Source organism: Phytophthora sojae (assembly GCF_000149755.1).
Source record: "Phytophthora sojae unplaced genomic scaffold PHYSOscaffold_5, whole genome shotgun sequence".
NCBI lineage: Eukaryota > Oomycota > Peronosporomycetes > Peronosporales > Peronosporaceae > Phytophthora > Phytophthora sojae.
Genome location: NW_009258119.1, coordinates 6,508,936 through 6,531,096, shown reverse-complemented (window position 1 = coordinate 6,531,096; position 22,161 = coordinate 6,508,936). Strand labels below are relative to the sequence as shown.

Here is a 22,161-nt window from a genome sequence, read left to right as displayed (position 1 = left end):
CTCAGTAACAATACCAATACATCCGGCTTCAACTTACTGAGTAGTGAATCCATTCCTGCGGCAAGTATGCATGTCCTCGCTCCAGGTTCCAGCCTCGTCAACGCGACCGGCGCGCCAACAAATAGCCCTGTTCAAGCCACGCTCCAGGCACCAGCTGAGCGCGCGCCGCCAGGAAAGCGACGCATTCGGCTGCCCATTCAGCCCCTAAGCGATGCCAGCAACGCGCCGGACGCGCTCGGAAGGGCCACGCCGACAGCTAACGCGCCCCATACACTCGCCACTGCGAACCGCCAGGTCGCTCTCCGGAAGCTTGCCACCAAAGGCGACGCGACAGCGCAACAACAATCCCACGCCCGTGCCGGTGAGACCAACCGGGCATCGAGCCCGCTGGATGCCTCCGAGGGGTGTTCTGCGTCACAGCCTTCCTTGGCCAGTGCCGATGAGAGCTGCCGGGCCATCGACCCGCAGTATGCCATCGAAGGGGCCAATCGGCCGACACCACATCCACGTACGCTCGCCAATGCGACCCGCAGGACACACGTCCCGCAGCTTGCCGTTGTCGATTGTTCCGTAGGCCGAGACGAGCACGGCCACCAGGCCCGGAACCAGCCGCACTCATCAACAGAGCGCGATATTATGACCCAACCCCCTCCTGCGGAGGCGAACCGAGCCGCCCAGCCCGCCGTGATCGGTGGGGCTGCTCCACTAACGGAGCCGCACACGCGCATCGACGGAAACGGCAGCGCGCCGACGTCGCACCATCCCCTCCTCAGACTCCGCCAAGCTCCATCTGAGGCCGAACTGCAAGCTGCACACGCCAACGGCGCCGCGCGCGCCCGCCTATGGGACTCGATCCGATATACCTCGCTCGCATCCACGTTCCGGGCCGTCGGGTTGAAATTGCCGCCACGGCAGGCAGCTGAGACGAACCCTCCAATCCTGAACAAACCGCTGCCGGCGGCGATGTCAGAATACATTCGCCGCGTCCGTCCATCGCTGCCCGAATTTGTGGAGCTGGTGCGCGGCCAAACCGCGGCCGATTACCGCCCCAACAAGGCCTTGGTTCTGGCCGTCCTCGCCCACCACTGCAAAGGGTACAAGCACCTGGACGCACTACTGAAGATCGCCGCCGAAGGAGTACGCGTCCGGCTTACCAAACCGCTTCTCCGTCAGTCGCGGTTTCCGCGCAACCATCCGTCCGCCTCCGCTCGAATCAACGTCCTGCGGGCCAACATCCGACGGGAGCAGGACCTCATGCGCTGCCTCGTCGTGGACGCCGACATCATCAAGATATGGCCAGAGATCTTTACCAGCCCGTTCGGTGTCGTCGCCAAAGGCGATGAAGACCCGCGTACCTCCGGCCGGACAATTCACGATCTCTCTCATCCTGACGGCGCCTCGGTCAATTCACACACCGACACGGTCGATGTGCCCGACCCAACGTTCGAGCACTGCTCCAGTGTGGCCCGGGAGATCACCCGCTGCCAACTCGAAGATCCTGATCGCGATGTACTCGTCATGGCTGGGGACGTCGCATCCGCATACCGCAACGCGCACACCCACAGCGAAAGTGTCTACATGTTCGCAGGATACCTTCCGGAAGACAACGCCATCATCCTCGACTTGGCCGCAGCTTTCGGCTGGACAGGGTCTGCCGGCACTTACAGCGTTTTGGGTGGAGCTGTCGCCTACATCCACGGATCCACCAGCACCGACGACCTGCCGACGGGCTTCTACAACTACCACTGGGTCGACGACCATGTCAACGTGGTGTCCGACATCGAGTCACGGTGCGCAACCGTCGAACGTTCACTACGCTTCGCGATGACGGCGGTCATGGGCCCAGCCGCCGTCAATGACAAGAAATTCACGGATTGGAGCACCCGCCAAAAAGTACTCGGGTTAGTCTTTGACACCAAGGCCTCCACTGTCGCGATGCCCACAACGAAAATCGCGAAGGCCCAGCGGATGATCGGCCACGCCTGTCAAGCTGCCACACTCACGCGCCAAGAATTTCGCTCCTTGCTCGGCTCCCTTCGACACGTTGCAACCTGCGTGCACCCCGCCCAGGCGTTTCTCCAACGGCTTCGCCTCGGTGAGCGAGCCCTGCACCGATGCGCTCGTGTCAAGATCACGAGTCCAATGCGCGATGACCTCACGTGGTGGCGGTACATTCTCAACTCGCCAGCGCTGAACGGAGTTCCGCTGGAATATTTCAATTCGCTACCAGAGCCAGACATCACGGTTATCACAGACGCATCGGATGCCGGGATCTGCGCCCTCGTTCCAAAGTCTAAACTGGCTCTCACCTACCAGTTCTCCGTCGAAGAGCAGACCCTGGTCCAAGCGTTCAACGGCGGGGCCAACAACCATTTCGACATCAACTACCGCGAGCTCCTAGCATGCGCCTTCGCCGTCCAGACATGGGGCCCAGCGTGGCAGCGATCCCAACCCAAGGCAAGTCCACTGCACATCCACTTCCGGACAGACAACACATCCGCGATCGCGTGGCAGGCGAAAATGTCGTCTAAGAACCAACGGGCGCAGCTCTTGATCCGGCTCCTCTGTCTATGGGAGCACTAGTACGGACTCCGGCTGTCAGCCTCACATATCCCGGGGTTGGAGAACACAGCCGCCGACGCCGGTTCCCGGTACTGGCTGGCCGAATCGTACGCGCGACTGTTTGACGAACTAACCTGCGACTGGTACCAGGTCCAGCCAGCCGGGATCCCAGCCCTCGAAGCCGCCGGGCACAACATCTGCGCGAGCACTCCATCGCCGACTCTTCCTTCAACGCCTACGCGCGAGCGTTCAAGCGCTGGTCCCGATGGAGCGCCCGCCAGGGCGTCGTCTGGAGCCCCGATCTCCCCTTGACCACCCAGCTCCGGCACATTTCAGAATTCATCGTCGATTGCGCCTTCAGCGGCCAGAGGTCCCCCGCGTCCATCGCAATGCTGGAGGCATGCTTCTCAACGCTCGACCTCCTCAACCCCGCGGACCAAGCTCTATGGGGGGTTCTGTGCCTGTCCTTCTTCTTCTTACTCCGGCGGTCCGAGATCATAGCTGTCACATCCTCGAGCTTCCGCTGGTTCGCCCTCAAAGGCGGCGAAATAGCCGTGGTCGACATCGACGGCACCACAACCGAAGACCCCGAGTCGGCGTCCGCAGTGCGGATCCAACTCAGCGGCTCCAAGACAAACCAGAATGGCGCACCAACGGTCCGCATGCTCACGCGCTCCGGGCACCGCCACCTGTGCCCAGTCCTCGGTGCCTTGCTCCTGACTCAAGCCCGTCGCGGCCTCCCACCGGACATCCCGGCAGCCGTATTCATCAACCGCCACGGCCGGCCCGACTGCGTGACCGCATCGCGCGTAACGAGTGCCATCCGCGACGCGGCCCGCGCCGTGGGCGAAGACCCGACACGATTCGGCACGCACTCACTGAGAGCCGGCGGCGCCACCAACATGTACCGCGCCGGAGTCGACACTCTCACGATCCAATTCCACGGTCGCTGGGCTTCCGACGCTTTCAAGCTCTACACAAGACTGTGCAGCGAGTCGGTCGCCGGGATTGCCAGCAAGATCGTCAGCGGGGCCAAGACGTCGACCGCGTTGCAGAGGGATTGAGCTACCACGCACATTGGGGGCGCAGCCCGGCCTTCGGCCGGCCTGTAGCGCGGTAGCACATATCCTAATCTGTAACACGGTTAACTTGGCCCCAATGCCTCGCGAGGCGGTGTAAAGTGGAGATGAACACTTCTCTTTCACAACTTAAGTACACAGATCACTCTGTGAATATATCTGCGAATTCTCGGCGCCTACGAGATGAATACCGGTATCCAGGGTGCACTTCAACTTGAGTATCGTTCACTTTCGGCTAAGTTTCGATGTACCATTCTACCAATTACGTGTACCAGCTGCGTTAACTTTGAGCGGGTGGTGTTCATCTGTCCAGCAGCCATACAAAGCCGACAGACACAAAAAGCCGGCAGACGAAGTCAAACAAAGCTTAACATGAGCAAACCAGCCAATCAGATTCAATCAAATGACTTCATCTTTGTATACCATCTGGTTGTGTGTACTTTATATGTTTTCTTGTGTATTTCGGTTAATACTGCTATCCCACTATAATCAAATAGGTGCAACACTTCAATAAACTCAAACAACGAATTTCGTCTACTCCGGTGCTTGCTATCGGCGACTTCAACAAGCCGTTCTTTATGCGAATGGACGCCAGTGATTTCGCGATTGTATGTGTTGTTTATCAGTTGGAAGAGCACGATGGCCAAACCGTGGAGCGCCCACTAGCATTTCAAGGTCGTAAATACAAGGGTGCAGAGATAAACTACTCTATTAGGGAGAAAGAGCTGCTTGCAATGTTCTTTGGGCTGCGCGTGTGGCGCATTTACTTGCTCGACAAGCCGTTTGTGGTGGAGACCGACCACAAGTCGCTCGAAAATGTGTTTTCGCGAAAGAGTATCTCGACGAATCGCACGCTGGTACGATGAACTGAGCGAGTATCCAGTCACGTTTAAGTACATACTCGGCCCATCGAATACTGTCGCCGACAGCATCTCGAGGCGCGCGGATTTTCAGGAACAACAGTCGCTTAATGCCATTATCGCGGCTTCTGAGGTGCACTCGCGGGTTAAGAAGGGCATGATTTCGCTGGTTGAGGAAGTCACTGAGCGATATATGGATGCCTCACACTGCGATGATTGTACGCGCGTTGAAAGGAGATGCGCTGGCTACGACGGAGAAACTCAAGTTCGTTGATCGCTATTCCCTTGATGGGAAGTAGTTGATGTACTGCGGGCCGACCGATGAAGCACCCCGGCTGGTGGTACCTGCTATTGACGAATTAATAAACGCAATTCTGTTCGAGTTTCACGATGTTGAGGTGTACGGACATCCCGGAATCGATCGGACAGTCCGATTGGTGGAGGCTCACTAATATTGGCGGCACATGGTGAGGAGTGTTCGCGCCTATGTGAAGTCTTGCGAGACGTGCCAACGAACCAAAGCTAGGAACACGAAGCCGCCAGGATTGTTGCAGAGCCAACCTATCGCTCAAGGGCGTTGGATCCACGTGGCTATGGACTTTATTGTGTCACTTCCAGCGAATCGTGACAAATTCGACTCTGTGCTCGTGGTCGTTGACCAGCTCACGAAGCGTGCGCATTTTGTGGCATGTAAAGGTACTGCTACAGCGCGTGAAGTTGCTGAATTGTACCGTGACCGCATTTTCGTGCAGCATGGTATTCCAATGGAGATTCTGTCGGACAGAGACCCAAAGTTCACTGCTACTGTGTGGACAACTCTATGCAGCATGCTGGGGACTCTACAAAAATTGACGAGCGCTTTTCGGCACCAAGCGAACGGTGTTACTGAGCGTCTCAACCAAACTATCGAGAGCTTTTTGCGCGCATTTTCTAATGGCGCGTCGACCGATTGGGATTGCTACCTCTCCCTGGCAGAGTTCGCCTACAACTCCAGATACCAGCAGTCGATTGGTATGGCACCCTTCGAAGCCGATTTGGGTTATCTGCCGTCGACACCGGCAAGTCTGCTAGCGCCACCTCGTGCAACAGGGGCGGAACGACAACGCCGTGCTCTGGGGAAGACGTTCCTCGAGCAACAGGCGGATCAACCAACTAGCTACCGTGCGCAGATAGCTGCAGCACGCATGAGCGACTATTACAACGACAACAGACCCGTGCAATCTTTTGAGGTCGGGGAGGAAGTACTGCTGTCAACCGATAACCTCGCAAATTAGCATGCTGGGACAACGAAAGCGAAATTGGGGGCTCGTTGGATTGGACCATACGCAATCCTCAGCCGGCTCGGGCATGACTACTACGAGTTGAAGCTGCCAAAAAGGGTCAAATTCCACCCCGTGTTTCACACCAGCTATCTCAAGCTCTACGTGCGCAGCACATCGCGAGAGCAAAAACCATTCAAAGTGCAGCTGCCAGATGGTACCGAAGGAGAGTTAGTTGACGACATCGTCGGGCACAAGCGCATCAAAGGCAAGGACTACTACGAGGTCAAGTGGACCGGGACAAGCAAGACTACGTGGGAACCTCTGTCCAATTTGAAGTTCGTGGGCGACCTGATCACTCGCTACCACGAAGAACGAACACGCGGAGGACTTCTCTTCGGGGACGGAATGTCACGAGCTTCTGCAGGAGCTCGCGAGCAAGAGTCAGTCACTGACCAAAAGAACAGAGCGAGAATTAGCTTAGTGACCAGTGTAGTTGTTGCGAGTAGGGATGCATGTTTAAGATAGTACGGCTAGCAGAACGTTATCAGCAGGAATGGCCGCTGGGCTCATTCCGGAATCTAAACCAAGGAATAAAAGTCAAATTCTGCTCCGACCAAGCAGACGTGGATCAACCACATAGGTGGCCTCGGGAGGCAATCTCGGGCACCTACACAGATCAACAAGTACCGTAATACGACAAATACAGTTTGCGTGTACCAAGAACCAAGGACTTCCTCTGCCTAAGTACTACCAAATCACATCTTCCGCTCACACAGAGCAGGAAGATTGCGACAAGTATTTGGGAGTTTAATGTATCTACGGTACGCTGTGAATTCGCTTCCGGGAAGCTTTTGCAGATCACTCACAAGAGAGTAAACTTGATTGCGTGGGCTCATCCATCCCGACGAAACAAAGACCTTCCAACTTGGAATCCAAGACTTCCCGCTGCAAGGCTACATGACAAAAACCGCGCTTAGCAAAGCTTAACCCCCCCCGCACTCATACGTTGTATATGACTACATGTTATGAAAAGGAACAGCACGTCTTTTTCTGCGTCAAATGCACATATGTAGGTGAAAATATGCACAAAGAACGAGTAGTAATTGCAGAGAATGGTGGATTAGACTGATTATTTGATTGCTTACAGATTGCTAACAGGAACCGCTCTCCCCATCATGCGTATGAGACAGTGCTACCCCTACTATGCCCTGGGTACTCCGATCAGATCAGACAGGATATGATACATGATTGTGCATAGTGGCTCGAAATGCAAGATGAATCTCGTCCGATATACCAGGGTATGTATATGAAGAGGTAAGCTGAAAAGAATGAACACCGTAGACACTATATTTTGCTATGTAAGGGTTATATTGCGCATGTAAGTACTAATATGCACCCCTTAGAGAGAGTGCAGCCTGGTGAGGTGGCCCAATCCAATAAAACCGAGCAGGACGTGCGCTATAATAATGCTAAGACGCCATTAGCCCGCGGTTGGTAAGACGTGTCACTTGATTGCTAGCTAGGTAAGCGTTTTTTTTTGTTTTCAAGGCATGCATAGCCTGGTATGTTGGGATGCAATCATAGGATACTTCCGGCATAGACCCGCCCTTGTGTTTGATTTTTGTTCACGATCAATAAAAAGGACACTGCAAGTTGTAGTATATACACCCTGTTGAAATTTAGCTACCCATCGGAGGGTGTCTTAGACAACATGTGCGTCTGTCTGTGTCAACCAGTTTCCCGCAGGTTATAGAAATGTGTCGTACTTACGGAAGGCAATAGTTAGATCAAATACGCATACTTTAACATGTAGTATACAGCTTTAACATGGTGTATATTGATCAAAGCCAGGGACCGAAAAACCTCGCGAGTGCGGGGGGGGGTTAAAGCTATTCATGTCTCGCCTAACACACCTGCTCTTGATGTTTGTAGTACGGACAAACATTGTACCGGTACATATGACTACAGCAGGGCTTCGCGTGGACTGGGATAGCTCGTCTAAACTTGTCTAACCCGCATTGCAAGCGACTTCGGCGCGCCACACCTGCAGCGCACCAGTCGCTCTCTGGAGATGGATACTTACCCCATTGAAAGGATAATGGGATCAAAAGTCATACGTGTAGCAGCAGGCTTGCGTTGTTTAGCCCTATTTGAAGAATGAACACTTCTCTTTCACAACTTAAGTACACAGATCACTCTGTGAATATATCTGCGAATTCTCGGCGCCTACGAGATGAATACCGGTATCCAGGGTGCACTTCAACTTGAGTATCGTTCACTTTCGGCTAAGTTTCGATGTACCATTCTACCAATTACGTGTACCAGCTGCGTTAACTTTGAGCGGGTGGTGTTCATCTGTCCAGCAGCCATACAAAGCCGACAGACACAAAAAGCCGGCAGACGAAGTCAAACAAAGCTTAACATGAGCAAACCAGCCAATCAGATTCAATCAAATGATTTCATCTTTGTATACCATCTGGTTGTGTGTACTTTATATGTTTTCTTGTGTATTTCGGTTAATACTGCTATCCCAGTATTATCTAAAAATTTGCTCTACATACTGTAGGATAAGAGTATTTTGGCCGGACATCCCACCCCTCATACAGAGACTACAGGGGCATGGCCCAATCGGCAACGTGTACGCAAGGGCTACAGTGAATTATACCCAATCACAGAGTATTAGGGGTAGGTTAAGTGTGTCCCAGCTTATTTCCGGAATTGCTCGGAATCGCGAGGAATTATCTAATAAGAGAGGATACAAACATTTGTATAAAGTGCAACTTATCCGATAATAGCACTGCTTGCCAGAAAGACAGGCAACTTAAAGGTCCGATAGCTTGCGATGGTTTTGAAATAGATTATAGCTGAGCTCGTGCTCATTCTCGATCTCCCGCAACAGCCACGATGCGGAGGGCATCACGCGGGCTTGACACTCTGTGAGATCGGGAAATGACTGCGGCCGGGCGAGTTCCGGTCGAGGTCTAACTGCCTTGAGCTTGCGAGAGATGGCTGACCGTGGGCTCTGATTGGTCGGTCACATTCCTCGTGCTTTAGTGCCCAGAAGATTGATAGAGACTACGGAGTGACAGGAGGATCTCGGCGGGTCAAAATAAACCGCCTGCCGAGGCTCCGAAGTTTCATAGTGGGTACACTTTATGCCCAGTAGGAGTTCGGATTTAGGACGAAGTTTCGTCCGGTTGTAGGATCAACTCGAAAGCTCGGTCCACACTTGATATTTGTATAGACCTTAGGGATTAGCTATAGGGGAGGCCTGACAGCCTCTAAACCATTAAACAGAGCAGAATTTTTCCCCCAAGCCACACAAGGGTCAAGTCCGTCTACGGTAAGTCGCTAAGCTTAGCGTAGGGTCTGGATACACTCGGCTGCACGGGGTATGTCTGCCGGTGAGCATAAGGTGCATTGACCGAGTGTTCATCCTGGTAAGGCCAAGAGTGAGTAGGTGGCCGAGTGTTGGGCGGTATTAGAGACCTCTGTGTACAGTTGTACGTTTGACTGGGTGTGAGGCAAGGACCCCCCCCCCCAGTGTATTTGACTTCTAGCCGAGGCTTCGCCCCGGCGCCCCTGTAAGAGGCTTCGATTGGCCTGGTACCCTTCCTTTCTGAGGGACCACAGAAGTTTAGTGCGAAAGCACGTATTACACATTGCATCCTAGCCGTGGCTCGTGGCTAAGGGTGCTCTTATATTTTAACGAAGGGTAAACCTACCTGACCCGCAACACACAGGGAGGCACATTCCAGCCCGTATAAGGGATCGGACCTGGTCTTCAGGTTTATTATCCCGACAATCTATCGCCGAATCTTCGGAGACGGCGTGTGTTGTTGGTAGGGCTCGTCCTAGAGACTTCGGTTGATAGGGCGAGGACTCGTAAACTCGTGTTTTCCTACACGACACTCCAGCTGGCACGATCAGCCAGGAGCTAGCTGCCGAGAAGCTTTTCGAGGAATTTCTTATCTCCATAAGCCTGACTAAGGCTTCGCTCGATGATATACATAGAGCGCATAGCGATGATGCTTGTCTACCTACTCAAAACTTTTATTCATTGCTAACAGCTTTTTCAATCTTCATAACTCAAAAAAGTAACAGAGCCCGTGCTGCCGACGAATAACTGGCGAAGGCAACAGCTCTTGGCTACTTCTCACAAGTCGTCAATCTCCTACGAGAGCGCTACACTACGTCGCTAACCGACTCCAAGAGGATCGCAAAAATCAGGGACAAGATGGCAAGTCACATTGAGGAACGCAATCTTCGCGCCATCGTTCAAACGAATGACGCCCCAGGGTGTACAATTGATGATTTGTGTGGACTAGTGGAATTTCTCGTGACTCATGCCGATGTGACAACTGGTCTAAAGTGTGTGCATGATGCTGCGCTTTTGACAATGATGTGGCATACATTTGGGCGGGCTATCGATACATGCTTAACACGCAAGCAACAACTTTCAATTGCCGCCTCTGGAGAGCTTTTCCTGCATATCGCCCGGATTAAGACCTCGGTTGTACAGGGCGTGTCAATTTATAAGTCACCGAGCGCTGGCAGCAGTGCATGCTTCACGCGTTTGGCCTGTTGTTCATATGCTACGATGAGCCCCTGAGCACCTCTTCCCCGTGGCCCCACGCTTTGCTGAGTCAGACCTTCCTGGAGGCCAGTCTTATTCTCAGGAAGACGCCATCATGTACTGGGAAAGACTGCAGAAAGAAGACGAAGGAGGGGCCGAACCCCCGCAGAAACGAGAGAGAAAGCGGCCAAACGTAGCAAGTTACATTACCGAGATCATTGGGGATACCTTGAAGGCGATGCCGCCTTCGGCGAGCCAACGTATCACTTCGGGGATGACCAGCCATTCTCTTCGCCGCGGTGCAGCTGCTTACGCGAACGCATCGCCGAAGCTGGCGATCCAGTGGATATCAACTCGAGGCGTGTGGCTGCTGGAATCTTTACCGCCATGTCCTTGGCTTTCACTATCCTCGATTTAACATCACGTTGGACGTGGTCGATGCGACGTTCGCCTCCCTCTTGATGCACCACGAGTCCGTCCTCGAAGCCACGGAGAGCGCTGGGTCTAACGTGCTTGTCACTCGCTATGTCTGCGAGCTGAGCCAGGGCATCACGGCTGTAAACTCACGCTTAGGCTCCTGTATAACAACGCGCACATGTTGTGAGTGGGGTAAGCATCTGCGAGATCACTGGCAAACTACAAACCACGCGCAGCTCGGTAACGCTGCTGCTGGCGGTGACTCGCTGCTGTCCTCGACGCTGGAGAACATGCTCACGCAATTGGTGAGCATCAACGAGCGGCTCGGCCGGCTTGAAGATGCGCACACCCGGCTGCCTCTTGGTTCTGGCGACGCTCCACCTCCTGCCGCCAGCGCTTCATTCACTACTGCCGTCGAGCTCTCAGCTCCATCGCCTACAACAGCGTCGACGCTCGAGGGATCGCTGCTCAACGGGTATACTAACCACATCTGGGAAAGCGTTAAGGGTAAGAAAGAGCAGAACAAACGAGCAGAGGCAAAGGCTGCGATCAACATCATGACAATACTTTACCAAGCGCCATTCCAGATACCAAAGCAGCCCAGTCGATCCGACGTCGCGGCTTACCAGCACTGGAAAGACGAGATTTGGACGCTTGCCTTGGCCATGGACTCCACCGTCAACGCGCGGCTGCACTCCTTCGACCAAAAGAAACCTACACGCAAAGCGTCTTCGTTACGCAAGCGCTGGCGCTAGCTGCGTACCTCGCATCCCGACGCATACCGCACGATTGGTACCCAATATTTAGCGCTCAAAGCCAGCGGCGCTGTTGTGGACGCTTGTACGCCCGCATCGCGCCAATGGGGGGCTTCGGATCTGGCTTAGTGCTCGCCTACAAGTACGCACAAAGCACAAGCAACACACAGAGCACGATTGCCCCCGGCTGGAGTCGAACCAGCGACCTGGAGGCATAGCTTCCCGCTCTGCCGCTGAGATACGGGGGCGTGGAGAGTAAGACGACCTACCTCCGGAGATCCACAGCTGTCTGCGTCGCCACTGTCCGCCACGCTGTCGCTGTCCGCTGCCGCCACCGCCACCACACCGCTGCTCACTCCATGCTGGCCGCATTCTTGCCTCCGTCGATCTGCTGCTGTGTCGTTGTCCGCCGTGCTGCCGCGCGCGCCCCGAGTCCGCCGCGCCGCTGTTCGCCGTGCTGCCGCGCGCACTCCGAGTCCCCCGCGCCGCTGCCTGTCGTGCTGCCGCGCGCGCGCCGTAGCTGTCGTGCCTCCGCCTGCGCATGTGTGCGTGCTGTCCGTCGAGCTGTCCGTCGTGCTGCGCGCGCCGCGCCGCGTGGCTACCTCGAAGAACGCCGAATGAGGGAGAACAAGTAGAGAGGATTTACATATTTCATATAAGTACGAATTTTAGCCCTTTACATTCCCGTCCGGAATGAATAAGTGGGCGCTGATTGGCACAAGTGATTTTATGTTTCGCCAGTGTGTCTCTATTGCAGGTTTGACAGGTTTCCGGATTCCGGTCCGGAATCCGCCAATTACTGTTAATGTACCAATTATTATTTTAAAATAAATATTTTAAATAATTTATTTATTACAGTGCATCTAAAAAATACACTGGCGGGCGAGCGTCTGGTTACAGTAGGACTTCAGTCCTAAGGCCTAATACGGGTTAAACTAGGACCCAAAAAAGGTAGGATTTGGTAGTAGATTTGGATTTGTAGTTGTCGTTTGTCCTAGGAAAGGTCCGATTGGGGTCAGGCATTCGTGCGGGGCAGCTACCACTTAATCCGCTCGAGCACGATCATACACGTGTTGGTAAATGGAACCATGGCTGGCCAATTGATCATAGGTCATGAACTACCCAAAACCAGCCGTGTAAATTACACTACAGCTGGAGTAATTCTGATACACAAGGGAGATATGGAGTCAGTATTTATAGGAGCCATCAGCTTCGTGTTTTGCTAAAGAGAGGTTGTATAAGTATCATGGGCAGGGGTCCTCTAGATGTGGCAATGTGTGTAGAAAAAACACTGAATACCTCATTCAAGATATCGGAGGGTGTCTCAAAACTCTAGATGGATACATTTGGACTTGAAGCTTTTTTCAATAGAAAAAAACGTATTGGATAACAATAATCGACGAGTTCCCAAGCTCAGTCCAAAACCCATCGAGCCAATCATATGGCTGTGTTCCCAATGACTTGACCAGAGTATGCCTAGATTATCCGTTCCCAATCAGGGTAAAACCTCGAGGTTTTTCTTACTTGCGCCCCGCCGCGTGGCATTCTCTTTTCGCCGCCGCCAAATAGAAGCTCACCCGACACAGAGGAAGAACGCCCGCGCCCCGCCATCCCAACTACGACCGCGAACGAGCCGGATACGCTGGCTGCTGGACATGGACACTCGAATGATCTCTCTAGACCCGGGTGGGCGGGCGTTATGCTGCCGGTTTAGAGAGCTAAAGGTGCGTGTGACCGCGGTGCCTGGCTGCCTTCGTTGAGAGCACCCGTGCGGACACTGCGCGTGTGTTTGAAGCTGTTTTCGCGATGTATCCACGTTGTACTGGTATGGCCGATTGGAAAGGCGCCCCTGCATTAGCTGGGAGCATGCTGGATCAATTCCAGCTGCCAGTTTCACATGAAAGATATGTACTGTGGTGTTAACTAAGCTAACCTTTGTACCGCTAACCTCTTACTTGAAGTCTTTTGCTTGCCACAGGTGACTATCAGGGGTGCAATGATCAACGATACCACCGTTCCCTTTGCGCAAGATGTAGGCCGAGCAGATAGCGTCGAACGCAGCACCATTCTCCGCGCGCAGCTTGCGCCAGCGTTTCCGAAGCGATCCAGCAGGCTTGCAACGACCCTTGTTGTCCAGGAGCCCTAGCGCTTGATTCGTCTTCTTGTCCAGCTCCTCGGCAAGCGTCCACAGTGTCTGCTTCCAGAGGCGATACGATACGCCCATCACGGTCCAGCGGCTGAGCAGGTATTGAGATGTGGGTACCTGACGCAATTAACATGATGTTAATGCATGCCTTGAGATCTGCTCGAGCAAATTGATGCTTTTTGTTTGTTGCTGTGTTCCAAAGTTGTAGGACATACCACTTGTAGAAGCAACCGGCAAGCGTGTGCGCCTCCACGATGACGCTGCTGCTGTTTGTTGCCACCAGGGCAGTTGGCGGCGTGGAGCTCTCACTTGGTGCCTGGGTCCGTCCAGCTTGCACGTCCCTCTTCTCCTGCATCGCTACCAGCTTCGCCAAGGTCCGCTGCATCGCAGCAATAGAGGACAGCATCTGGGTCACAGCCGACGCCAGGACAGCCGTGTCGCCGCCACAGCTCCCACCGAGTTGGGAAAAGTTCTCCGTCTCCCAGGCGGCTCGAAGCTGGTGTCCCCACCCGATGCATGTCGCCAGCGTCAACCCAGAGCCGAGAGCGGTGTTGGTGGTGTCGAGGGCGATGTGGAAACGGTAGAGATAGTGTGACGTGTAGTCGGTGGAAGCCTGCTCCTTCGCGACCGCTGCGGATACCTCCTCCAGATGTATGAGCAGCGAAGCCATCACAGCGTCCAGCACTAGATTGTCGACGTTGAGCGTCACGTCGGTGAAGCCACTCACAGTCCTGAAGAGCTGGGTCTTGAGCGACAGCAGCCGCGCGTACTCAAGCGCAGGCAAGACCTTTTGCAGCGTCTGGATCGACGGCGTCGCGCACGGAAGATGAGGGTCGTTGTAGCCAGCCAGCACTTTCCCGACGCTCTTGGCCTTCGCGGGTCGTAGTGCCGACGTAGGCAAAAGCCTTCGTCAGCGAGTCCAGCAGCCAGGCCCCGCGCGTCGATATCGACTGGATGGCTAGCTTAGGCGACGCGTTGGCGTACGCAGCTGAGACGCGTCGCAGAGAATGGCTTGATAGCCCAGCAGTCATGGCCGGCGGCAGCGGTGCGCTAGCCTTAGAAACGCGCTCAGTCATCTCCGTAATGACGTCGTTAATGTATTTGGGTACATTTGGGCGACCGCGCACTCTTTTTGCAGTTGGTTCTTCTTTGGAGCTGGGCTTGTCTTCTAAATTGTTCCAGTACATGATCGCCTCGTCTTGACTGTAGGTTTTCTCCCCTGGTAGCTCAGACGATTCAGCGTGGGGCACCAGGGGAAAGATGTAGCTTGACGGTTCTGACGCCCCCACGAACATCATGCCCAGTGCATGAAACATGCACTGCTCCCAGTGAACTGCTGACTTGTAGACAGAGATCCCCTGGACGACCGATGTCTTGATGCGCGCCACATGTAGGAACAGCTCGCCCGACGAGGCGATGGAGAGTTGGAACTTTCTCGCAAAGCAAGTATCTATTGCACGGCCAAACGTGTGCCACATTAGTGTTAGAATAGCCGAGTCATGCAAACTTTTAAACCCAGATCCAACCCCCGCAACTGCAAATTCCTGGACTAGAGTGCGCAGACCGCTCAGCGTACAGCCAGGAGCCTCCCCGCTCTGCACACCGGCAAGCAGATTTCGCTCGTCGATGGCTGCTGCCATCTTCTCGCAAATCTTGGCGATTCGCTTGCTGTCAGCCATGTAGTTCGGGTAACGCTCTCGCAATAGGTTAACAACCGCAGAGCACAGTGCCGGCAGGAGACGCTCCGGCGGGCGAGCTGGACGTGACCGCGCGAGCATAAGGAGGAGGCGGGCGCGACGGGTGGATGCTCAGTCGCTTCGAGGTGCTGAGTGACGCCGTGCGGCCCTAGGAGCCTGTCCGTCGAGGCCGAGCTGTACGCCATGGAGGCGACGCGGTAGATACCGATGCGCAAGCAGCGCATAGCGAGCGCGATGTGAGGCAGAAGGCGCTGCAGGAGTAGTGCGCGCACGGGGCGGTGGTGCCGGGCAAGGAGTAGGCATGTGAGAAGGAAGAGGAGACGGAGAAGCTCGAGGCGCATACGGTGACAAGCGGGGCTGCGCGTTGAGTGAAGTGCGGCCGACGGAGGGCCACGGAGGTGACGAGGGACACAACCGTGACGTCAAGTTGCTCTCGACGGCAGCAAAAAGTGAACGGCCTGGCCGCGGGTGCCGTCGGCGCTGCTGCTGCTATCAGTTCGGACGTCAGTGTCACCCGCTCCAAGCGACGTCCGCCGCCCGAGACGAAGGAGACGGTGCCGGCGAAGGCGGTGAGCGCGGTGAGCAGCGAGGTCGGAGCGATGACGCGACCCGCATCGCATTACAACAGTTACGACGAAGAAGCAAGTGAAGTTCGAGAGCAAGGTCAAGGAAGCTTTCTATCGAGATGGCGCCTTCCCGCCAAGAGCAGGAGCTGCTGGCACAGCTGGAGCACAAGGTCAAGGGGCTGTACGTGCAGGAGGGTCGGTGGGGGGGGGCATGAGGACAAGTCACAGAGGAGGAACAGGCGCGCGCGGAGTGGGCTGGACTATACGAGACGCTGGTCTAGGCACCATACACACCCGGGTGCTGTACTGTGCCGCGCAGTCCGAGCGGGAGCAGGAGAAGACGCTGAAGTAGAGGTGGCGGCGAGGCAGCCCAACGTGGACGATCGAGACGACCAATGCGTAGCGAGATCCAGTAGAGACTACAGGATTTTGCAAAACTCGGAAGTTCGATGATCATCTTAGCTATCTACTAAGCTTATTCTGCCTTTCGTTTACTCGCCACAGAAGCGATCTACAGCGTTTTGCGTGTTGGAGTCGGTCTTGACCTTCCAGCGACGGTTGTCGAGACCACGAGAAGCTCGCTGTCAGTCTTGGGCAAGTCTGAATGTGGCTACATCCAGCAGGTATTGCGCTTATCTAGTAAGAACGAGAAACATCTTTAGTTTTGTATGGTTACTAATTTGCACGAAGCAGGAAATTCCGGATTCCAGAAATAAGTTGGAACGGAATAAACCTAACCCTAATGAGCGACGATTGGATGATAATAGGTCATTAAGCCTCAAATGATAAGAAAAATCACTGATTGGCTACAGCGAGGTGGCAAGCTTAGCATAGGGTCGGGTGTCCGGCCAAATACTACTTATCCTACAGTAAAGCATTATTAGGACTAGAAGATTCAATGGAATCGAATGCAAGCGATAAGACAGCAGTAACATGGGTCAAACTGGCATAACACTCGCTAGTGACTTATATTGGCGCAGCCGCAAAATAATTAAACGAAACAAAAGCTTCAGCGTTAATTGTAGTCAAGGTAGTGCCACCTATCGCTGATACAATCTGCGTGCTGTAGTAGGAATCATGCATTAGTGTAATGCAGGGAAACTAATACGTAGTAATAAGTGATTCATAGAGTATCTGCAGGCCGGTCGAATGCCTACAGCGCGATGCCATAAGTGACGTGTACCACACCAAAAATCTACATCTGAGAATTGTATGAAACCCCTAGCGGTGCCTCAAATTTCGAAAAGTAATGCGCCTCAAAACTCCGGATTGTGGGAAAGAGGCAGAAATGCCTCAACTAGAGCCCCCATGGTCCACATGAATGCCTTTCAGAAAATATGCCCTACTGAGCTGAGAGTGAAAGCCACAAATAAAAGATAAGTGCTTTTTCGGATTGTTTTACTGTACCAATTCATGAACTTTTGAGCCAATCGGTGTTTTGTCCAATCACACTCATCTATTTTTAGCAAATAGGGTTTGATTGGTTCGCTATTTTATTTCCCAGATCATGGACCCGGAATTCCTTGCGCCCAGCCTCACTGAAAAATATGTATGGACAGAAATAATTAAGCCACTACCTCGAGAAATAAGTGAAAGGGAGTATCATAGAGAGCCAGGGAGGGAAATACCCTCATGGGTTGTCTCCAGCGTCACCATATTTTTTTACAATGCAACACCACCGCGTCACTTGAGCGAGAGCAAGTAGCTGGCCCCACCACGCAATTTAAGGATTAATGAGCCGCGACTCATTTTTTTCCTGCTGAACTGGTATGATATAGCGCCTATGATATCAAGCGCTGCAGTGGTGCTTTATATAGAGGTATGCAAAGGGGGTAAGAGGTTCAACTGGTCAGAGGGTAAGAAAAAATAGATTACGGCTCGAACACAGCCCAATCAAATTTAATTTAAACAGCGTTAGAACTTTGGCTTCTTTTTTTATGGGTAGCATGTTCGCGGTACATGTCCTGTAGAATTTAACAGGGTGTCAAACACGACAACACGCCATTCATCACTTATAGTTCATGGTTCCGCACTTCAACAGTTAATACTTTCTGTCGTGTATTACGAAATAGTCGGAAGTTGACATTTTTACAAATGTTATTTAATACTAAGGCCATTAATTAAGTATAATACTGAGATAGCTAGTGTACCGTAAGGTATGCTGCTACGCAGCCGGCACAGGATTAATTTGGTGTCGCATGAAGCCGTGCGTGTAACGCATGCGTTTAAGTATCCATCATATATTGAAATATTATGAAAGTAAACTTTATAGGTAATCTGAATAATTACCTAGTCGGTCTCTATCAATGAAGAAGCATCAATCGCATCATCAAGTTTCATTCGAATCATTTCCAGTTCTCATGCCTGAAGACGCAGCAACATCAGGGTGAATTTACAGCACGAAGGTAAGAATAGTCGTCTGCTTGGGAGGGCGTTGCTGCAGCTTATAACTTGCTTGTATTTGGTTATTAAAACAGCGCGGAGGCAAGAAAGCAAATTGATATTATCGTAAGTGTGTTATTGTACTTAAAGGTCTGATTATCTGGTAGATGTGGATGCTCATAATATAAAAGCACAGCGCGGGCGACTGGTGAGCAGCAAGTGCGGCGTGCCTAAGTCGTGTGCGCTGTGCGTTTATCTGTTTTGTTTATTTTTGCTATCTCAGACCCCGCGAAGCCCTAGTTGTGTTTTGCCGGTAATACGAGGCGATATAGCGATCACCTGCTAGATTTACGATAAATCGAGGTGCATAAATGGGTGGAGGCCTAGAATTACGCTAAAAGCGCCATACTTGCGCTCTTGACAGTGGAATTGTGGCTGTACTGCTGCAATTCTGTCGGCCCTTATCCAGAAGCACCTACACACACGGCAATTATGCGTAAGAAGGTGGGGGGTGCTGGGGATCATGAGCGGTGGTATACTGGGCCAATGAATGACCGCTGAAAAGACTCCACACGGTCGAGAGCTATATATGGAGGTGGATTTATGCGTAATTTTAGCAAGTCATGAATTTTCTTTCACACATATTTAAGTGCAGCTTGCCATATTTAGCTTTTAAAATCGTCGGCAACATAATAACTGCAAAGCACAATAAAATATTTATTGCTGCAAAAACCGAAAGGATGAAGATGTTATAATATATACCACACTTGCAAGGGGCAAAAATAAAGACCGACTACGGCACCTAAACTCTTGAATTGCAACAACACAACTCGCTCTGCGTTTATACAGCAACTACACCATGTACTCTGTAGTGCCGTCGAGTGCCTACAGTACAGCAGTCTCGTTGGCTCGATGCGATTGCGAAGTCGAAGTGTGCTTGGTTCGACAACTATAGCTGCATATACCTGCATCGTTTCTAGCGTGCGTGCGCTGTACATGTACTCGACTGTACTATATATCGTAATTCGATTCATTGCTGTGTGATAGACAGCAGCAGTACACTAATAAAAAAATGAAGCTATTTTAGCGCTTTGTAAAACGAAGCTTGGCACTTTAATAGTAGTCAATTCATACATTCAAAAGAAAAATTCGATGTTTGATCGCGATTACCTAGCCTTGAACTCTGCCTTTGCCTGGAGATTTTTGTTTTCCCTTTGCGAACTGAGTGACCGCCGATACCAAAGTAGTGTGAGCAATGTCATCAGCATTTACGGGCGGGCGAATTTCAAGGCAGTCCCCGACCATGCGCCATGTATCTCTTCAGGATGGTGACACGATGGTACTAATGTTCCGAATACCTGTCTGGTTGGTGGAGTGGGGTTCGTCCCCATAATACGGCACACCCCCTACGTGCTGAGCAACGTCTTTCAGAGAGAGTGTGCTGGCAGCAGGACTGCCTTGTCGATGCGTGCCAACACGTCGTCTGTACTTGCTCGTTCCGACATCATAACTGTTTGTTTCCTCTGCTTATCGTTTCGGTTTCAGTTGCACATCTACGCGTTACAGCAATGCACGGCGGCGTGGCGGCGTGTTTGCGATTGAGTGAACTGAGATTCCATTCCGTCTTATGTATGAATATAAGGTCGCTGCCTGGGCTAGCGGGGATCGCGGCGATCCCCGCTAGCAGGGGCGGAGCCAGGGCCAAAATGGGGGGCGCATGCCCCCCATTTTTCGGCGAAGGCGTTTCGATTTTATTTAGATTTTTTTATTTAGACGGCACATGCATGAAGTTCACACTGTTCCTCCGCTTAGTTGATAATAACATGGAAGGAAAGAGGAAGCAGCCGGTAATCACGACCTTCTTTGTGAAGAAGCCCCGTCAAGAACCCGAAGACTTTGACAAGGCCCGCAGTATTGAAGCAGATCCTGGGCCACGACCCCAACCTGTAACGCTGCGCGAAAAACAAGGACAAGCAGCGTTGGAATGGTGTGCGCTCAACAAAATTCCTGATAGAGCCGCAGAATGTTCCGTGCTGGAGACTTTGTTAGGCGGGATCCTACTCACAGACCACCAAATTTATTTTTCGTTAAGCAACTGATTGCCGATCCTCAGCTACTACGTGACGTTATACAATCCTACGTTCGCCTCGGTCCTTACCAACCGCAACTCAAGCAATATCCGGTCTGTGACATCGGTGGATGCATGCGTGCTTTTCGGGCCCAGTGGTTTGAAAAAAAATCATGGCTCGAATACTCTCCTTCGACGGACGCGGTGTATTGCTTATGCTGCTACCTCAGCCGAGAAGTAATGACGCAGCAAAGCGAGCTCACAGTGTATGCACAACCTACAACGGGCTATAGGAACTGGAAAAGGGCCACTACAAAAGACGGATTTGCAAAACATGTTGGGACAAAAACCAGCTCGAAGCACCACTCAGCTCTGATCGATTTCGACAATCGGAGATCCTGTCAGAATGACGTTGGTGTGGCTCTGAATTCTCAAAAGATTGGTGAACGACCGGGAGCGCCTGACTTTTATTCTGGAAATCTGCCTTCTCCTAGCAAAACAGGAAATTGCATTTCGGGGCAGCGACGAAAAGGTATACGAGCGGTTTAATTTTGATGTAAGAATTGGCATCACTAGACTAACGTTTTTTTACAATGCCCAGGATACGTCACAAAATAAAGGCAATTTTCTTGAGATTGTTCAGTTCATGGCACAGCACGCGCCATCGTTTTCTCGCGCAATGTCCTTAGCTGGGGAAAACGTTGTGTACACATCGCCACAAATTCAACGTGAACTGATCAAATGTGCGGCTGATGTTGTTCGAAAGCATATTATGGAGGTCGAGATTGCAGATGGATATTTTTCTGTTCTGGTGGATGAAGCAAGCTGCATGGCGAAGAAAGAGCACATAGCTATCGTAATTCGTTTTGTGTGCGCTGCAACGGGGACTATTAGAGGAAGATGTTTTGGAACTGTCCATGTTCGCAATACGAATGCGGAGACACTGTACGATGGTTTGATAACGCAGTTAGAGAAGTGGGGATTGCTTTTGGCGAACTGTAGAGGGCAGGTATATGATGGTGCGTCCAACATGTCGGGTGATATTACTGGTCTTCCGCGACGTCTACGCTCCCAGTGTCCTTACACCTACTATGTTCACTGTTTCGCGCATCGACTTAATCTCGTCCTAGTTGCAGTGACTATGAACACGGTCTCGGTGGTTCAATGCTTCGACACCGTGCAAGGGATTCACACTACTGTAAGTGCTTCGTGTAAAAGGAAAGATCAACTTCTTGACGAAGCCGCTGTGGAATTGGAAAAAATGCTTGATCAAGGACATCTAGAATCTGGTAGAGATTTAAATCAACCAACTTCTACCGAGGGTCTTAGCAAAACAAGGTGGAATTGCTACATTCGCGCGTTAAGAAAAGTCAAGATGCTTTGGGCCCCAATTACAAGTGTGTTAGAGTGTGTAGTGGTCGATGGTGTGAACCCCCACAAACGCGCTGAGGCGTCAGGAATTTTAGAGAAGATGTGAACTTTCGACTTCGTATTTCATATGGAGATTCTCACTGCAGTTTTGGGAAAAACAAATCGGCTGTCCCATTTTTTGCAGAAAGATGACGTCGATATCGTGTCAGCTGTGAATATGACGAAGCAGGTATCCAAAGCACTAAAATAAATGCTCGATGATGGTTCTATGACTGGGAACTCGCCAAGTTTTGAATCGATTTGGAACTCATCGGTCAACTTTTGCAAATCAATACAAGTTGACGACACCCCTCTCATTCCTGACAAAAATGACGTGTGGAAACGACGCGGAATGAGAAGTCGGGGGTGTGGCAGGGCTGG

At 52.2% G+C, this 22,161-nt stretch overlaps 4 protein-coding genes, 1 non-coding gene and 1 pseudogene across 6 annotated transcripts; 4 read left to right on the top strand and 2 right to left on the bottom strand.

Moving 5' to 3' along the window:
• Positions 1-66: 66 nt before the first annotated feature.
• PHYSODRAFT_334523 (hypothetical protein) lies at positions 67-3,626 on the top strand (the record flags this gene model as incomplete). The annotated part of the gene is made up of 2 exons (XM_009531785.1): positions 67-2,582; positions 2,723-3,626. The coding sequence occupies 2 exons, from the start codon at positions 67-69 to the stop codon at positions 3,624-3,626; spliced, it is 3,420 nt and encodes a 1,139-aa protein (XP_009530080.1).
• Positions 3,627-10,800: 7,174 nt separating this feature from the next.
• Positions 10,801-12,132, top strand: PHYSODRAFT_249732 (hypothetical protein; the record flags this gene model as incomplete). Its single annotated transcript, XM_009531784.1, has 4 exons — positions 10,801-10,896; positions 10,993-11,263; positions 11,564-11,596; positions 11,789-12,132. 4 exons carry the CDS (start codon positions 10,801-10,803, stop codon positions 12,130-12,132), a joined length of 744 nt encoding a protein of 247 aa, XP_009530079.1.
• PHYSODRAFT_t1151 lies at positions 11,690-11,759 on the bottom strand. Its single transcript has one exon. It is a non-coding gene; the product is annotated as a tRNA-Ile (tRNA).
• Positions 12,133-13,332: 1,200 nt separating the features above from the next.
• On the top strand, positions 13,333-13,404 carry PHYSODRAFT_t1152 (annotated as a pseudogene). Its single transcript has one exon. The product of its transcript is annotated as a tRNA-OTHER (tRNA).
• A 1,023-nt stretch (positions 13,405-14,427) lies between these two features.
• PHYSODRAFT_510116 (hypothetical protein) lies at positions 14,428-15,435 on the bottom strand (the record flags this gene model as incomplete). Its single annotated transcript, XM_009531783.1, has 1 exon — positions 14,428-15,435. One exon carries the CDS (start codon positions 15,433-15,435, stop codon positions 14,428-14,430), a length of 1,008 nt encoding a protein of 335 aa, XP_009530078.1.
• Positions 15,436-15,537: 102 nt separating this feature from the next.
• Positions 15,538-16,272, top strand: PHYSODRAFT_334520 (hypothetical protein; the record flags this gene model as incomplete). The annotated part of the gene is made up of 5 exons (XM_009531782.1): positions 15,538-15,551; positions 15,743-16,017; positions 16,059-16,115; positions 16,149-16,195; positions 16,240-16,272. The coding sequence occupies 5 exons, from the start codon at positions 15,538-15,540 to the stop codon at positions 16,270-16,272; spliced, it is 426 nt and encodes a 141-aa protein (XP_009530077.1).
• Positions 16,273-22,161: the final 5,889 nt, after the last annotated feature.